The 4,556-nt window shown below is 35.3% G+C and overlaps 1 protein-coding gene across 1 annotated transcript; it reads left to right on the forward strand.

Annotated features, from left to right (window-relative positions):
- Positions 1-263: 263 nt before the first annotated feature.
- LOC146931566 (4-coumarate--CoA ligase-like 6) lies at positions 264-3,873 on the forward strand. The gene is made up of 6 exons (XM_085703053.1): positions 264-1,388; positions 1,936-2,125; positions 2,624-2,769; positions 2,881-2,948; positions 3,082-3,184; positions 3,314-3,873. The coding sequence occupies exons 1-6, from the start codon at positions 312-314 to the stop codon at positions 3,425-3,427; spliced, it is 1,698 nt and encodes a 565-aa protein (XP_085559179.1). The 5' UTR covers positions 264-311; the 3' UTR covers positions 3,428-3,873.
- Positions 3,874-4,556: the final 683 nt, after the last annotated feature.

Below are 4,556 nucleotides of genomic sequence, written 5' to 3' on the forward strand. Positions count from 1 at the left end.
CTTGAGAGCCAAATGCGTACAGAAATTTCCAACCCTATTCTTAGGATCCCAACAAAGACAATTTCACCCTTTTTCTTCACACCAAATATTCCAAATCGCCAACATTATGATTTTAGTCCCTAAACGTAGCTATTACGTTCCCTTTCATATCCCCATTTCCACAAACACAAAACCTTCACACTCAAGCCACAGCCTCAAAAAAGAAAAAAAACACCCTTTTTCTATTTCACTATTTTATTGCCAAAGTTTCAATCTTTATAACCACATTCATCATTTTACACCACAAAACCGTTCTCTTTTTCTGAAAATCAATGGCTTCTGCTGCAAATTTAAACTGTGAAATCACCCAAAACAACATGATCACTCAACACCCTCACCCTCACCCTCATTGGTATTCATCAAAAACTGGAATTTACAACAGTGTACACTCTCCTAGAAACCTTCCAACTGACCCTTTTCTTGACATTGTTTCTTTCATTTTTTCACACCCTCATGATGGGGTTTTAGCCCTTATTGATTCTTCATCTGGGTCTTCCATTTCTTACTCAAAGTTGTTACCTTTAGTCAAATCCATGGCTTCTGCTTTACACAAAATGGGTGTTTCACAAGGTGATGTTGTTTTGCTTCTACTTCCAAATTCAATTTATTACCCTGTTATACTCTTGGCTGTTCTGTATTTAGGTGCTGTTTTTACACCATTGAATCCTCTTAGTAGTGTTGGTGAAATTCGTAAACAGGTTCAAGAGTGTGGTGTGAGTTTTGCTTTTACTATACCTGAAAATGTCAAGAAACTAGAGCTATTAGGTGGCATTAATCCCATTATTGCTGTGCCAGAAAATGAGAAGGATTTGAGGAATGAGTGTTTCTCAAGTTTTTTTAACCTTCTTTATGGTAAATTTGATTTGCCTCAAAGGGTAGTTATTAAACAGGAAGATACTGCTGGTATATTGTATTCATCTGGGACTACAGGTGTGAGTAAAGGAGTTGTTTTAACTCATAGAAATCTTATTTCTATGGTTGAGCTTTTTGTGAGATTTGAAGCTTCTCAATATGATTACTCTTGTTCCAAGAGTGTGTTTCTAGCTGTTTTGCCAATGTTTCATGTGTATGGTTTATCGCTCTTTGCTGCGGGATTATTGTCGTTGGGCTCTACGGTCATTGTAATGAGGAAATTTGACATTGACGAGGTTATCAGGGTGATTGACAAATATAATGTTACACACTTTCCTGTTGTTCCACCGATGTTGTCGGCATTGACAATGAAGGCAAAGGGTGTTAATGGAAGTAAGTTGCAGAGTTTGAGACAGGTCTCTTGCGGTGCAGCACCTTTGAGCATAGGAGTTATTAGTGGTTTTGTCCATGCTTTCCCTAACGTTGATTTTATACAGGTAAAGAACCTTTGAATAGAATAGTCTTAATTAGAGAATGCAAGTAATGCTCCATCGTTTATATGATTGCTTGAGTTAATGTAGTTATTTCATTTAACTAAATGCTGATTATTTCATTTAATTATGAGAGAACGTGTGAGCTTTAAAAATTTAATAGCAACTGTTATATAGGGCCTGTTTGGCTAAACAATTTATTTGCTGCTTATAGCATAAGCAGTTTTCATACACTTACATAAGCTATTTCTATAGCAAAAAATAAAATAAAGTAAAATTGTTTTTGTATATGTTAAAAGTCGTTTTCATAAGCTATCTTGGACAACTTATAAAAATAAGCTGAAAAGAACTAAGGAAAAATGTCAAAGCTGTTCTCATAAGTTCTCCCAAACAGTCTCGCAAAACTTATGGCAGCAGATAAGCTCAAATAAGTTGTGCCATTGATGTTCACATCCACAACAAATTCTAGACCATAAAAGTTGAACTTTATTTGTTTATGATAATAATGTTGTTTTACTAGATTATTAATAGCTGTAAGATTGTTTCCTTTTAGGGTTATGGAATGACTGAGTCGACTGCAGTGGGAACACGTGGCTTCAATACTGAAAAGTTTCACAACTATTCGTCAATAGGGTTGTTGGCTCCAAACACGGAGGCAAAAGTGGTAGACTGGAACAATGGTACTTTTTTACCCCCAGGCAGCTGCGGTGAGCTTTGGTTGAGAGGGCCTTCTATTATGAGAGGTAAGAAATCTGCATTTTTCTTAATAGATATTAAAAGTGAAACACGGTAGTAATATAAAGGTCTTGATTCAATGGCTGGAACCTGAACGTTAGTCACACCGCTGCAGCAACTCAAACCTTTATATCAAGACTCCCTCCCCTTTACTATATTTGCTCTATATTTGTTAACGCTTAACTAAAGGCCTGTGTCCTTGAGAAATATCATGTTAGTTTAGTAGACATTTTATTCTTCTAGAGTGATGCTATACACTCATCTGTTGCTGTAGTGCAACTATTGACGCTAATTCAGTTGAAAGATACATATACATCTCCTTATCAGTGCCTTTTTTCACTAGGTGGGAAAACTGAAGTAAATTTCTCTTGGAGTCAACTGTTTCATTGCTATAATAACTTTTGTTTCTGCCTTATTCCTTAGCCTACCTGTACCTTCTTTTTTCTTGTCTTGCTGCTATTCGTCCAATTAAAATTGTTAATCAAACTCTTTCCTTTAATTCTCAGGATACTTGAATAATGAGGAAGCTACTATATCAACAATTGATAAAGATGGTTGGCTACATACAGGAGATATTGTTTATTTTGATCAGGATGGATATTTACATTTGGCTGACCGCTTGAAAGACATTATCAAATACAAGGGATTTCAGGTATCTACTTTTAGGTTTATTAAATTTTATAAAGAAAAGCGAGGATAGATCAACGAGAAATGCAGAATTTTACTGAAATGCACACTTTGTATGACACATGATCTGTTACAGATTGCTCCTGCTGATCTAGAAGCTGTGTTAATTTTGCATCCTGAAATAGTCGATGCAGCCGTTACAGCGTAAGTATATGAACACTTCATTTATGTCTTCGCTTCTGCAATCTATAGAAAATGCAGCCATCCGTAATCTTCTAAAGTGCCTCTTTGGACATTTGATTATAACCTCAAATGTTACGTCATTTTTCCATATCAGTGCCGAAGATGAAGAAATTGGGGAAATTCCAGTGGCATTTGTTGTCAAGAAGGCTGGAAGTGTACTTTCTCCGAAGCATGTGGTCGATTATGTTGCTGAGCAGGTTCTTCTTTTGATTGGACAGACATGATTTTTATGATATTTGAATTGATATTACTAATTGATATTACTACTTGAATCAATGTCATGCTTTTCACATTTTAACCCTTTATTTTTTTTTTCCTTCTGGCAGGTTGCTCCATACAAGAAGGTCCGGAAGGTGTTCTTCACCGACAAGATACCAAGGTCTCCGACTGGGAAGATCCTCCGAAAGCAACTCAGGCACTGCTTGAGTTCTAAACTCTAAGGCATTTTTTTAATGCTTGATACTGAAAAATTACCAAAGAAAGACAATACATGGCGGGTTACCATAACATGAAACTGGTAGACTATGATTTTTTTAGTACATGCATCATGAGTACATCTTTTTAAAGGAAAGAAGAACATTGTGTCTAAATATTAAGATACCAAAATTTCTATTCTGCACATTTTATTTATTTACTTATCAATGACAGAGACTATAGAAAGTTCAAAAACCAGAAGGAAAAAAAACCATCAATTACTCTGCCCTGTACACCTTTGGTCAGTTATAGTAAGAGATCCTTGTAAATGCACTAGAGAAATTACTTTTGAACTCTTGATGCATGAAAGCTCACAAGAATAGTTATGTGTAAAATTATAAACACAACAATATTATTTGTGCCTGTTGTGTCATACTTTTCAATTCAGCGGTTAAGATTTTTGGTGGTCGAAGGTGCTTTCACTTGTAATCTTTGATAAGGTTATTATTAGAAGTTAATACCTTATTCTTCTTCAGGCAAAGAAACGTCCCAAGTAATCAAAACAAATGATATGACACTAATAACAGAATCATTCAGGATTCAGCAGTGTAATAAAAAGAACAAGGATCACTCGTACTTGAAACAATCAATTCTGAGGGATTTCACATCTGAATTATGAGTCGTTGGTGTACAATACTTGGAAAATTTCTGTCGGTACAACTGCGTTCAAATTAGCAAAGGTGCAGGCCGAATCCATCACTTTCAACAAAAAGACATTTGGTAATATTTTCATGAATTATAGGATATTGGATCAGAGGGATGCACAAGCTCACATCTCATTATGTTTGAGAGGACTCTACATGAAGAGCATAACATGATTTTAGCTAAGAAGGAGATGCTTCAGTACCATTACCATAAGTCTCATGTAGTTTGGTTCAAATATGACAACAGAAATACAAAATTATTTCATACTCAAGCAGTCACCAGAAGACAAAAGAATACAATTTCAGGACTTAATGTGGAGAATCAAAATTATTTCTTTATGCATTTTTTCCATCAAATGATCCTTGCAACCCCTAAAGTTTGCAGTTTGATAATATCCCATCTATTAGAGTTAACATGCATGATCAACTTCTTTTACCTGTCACTAAGAAA

Source organism: Medicago sativa, chromosome 4, assembly GCF_051527215.1.
Source record: "Medicago sativa cultivar Bolivia chromosome 4, Bolivia_mono, whole genome shotgun sequence".
In the NCBI taxonomy this organism is placed as follows: Eukaryota; Viridiplantae; Streptophyta; class Magnoliopsida; order Fabales; family Fabaceae; genus Medicago; species Medicago sativa.

Coding starts and splice junctions, on each gene's coding strand:
- LOC146931566 (XM_085703053.1), top strand. CDS start 312: ATGGCTTCTGCTGCAAATTTAAACTGTGAAATCACCCAAAACAACATG. Junction 2,949..3,081: donor GTCGATGCAGCCGTTACAGC/GTAAGTATATGA, acceptor TTTCCATATCAG/TGCCGAAGATGAAGAAATTG. Junction 3,185..3,313: donor TCGATTATGTTGCTGAGCAG/GTTCTTCTTTTG, acceptor TCCTTCTGGCAG/GTTGCTCCATACAAGAAGGT.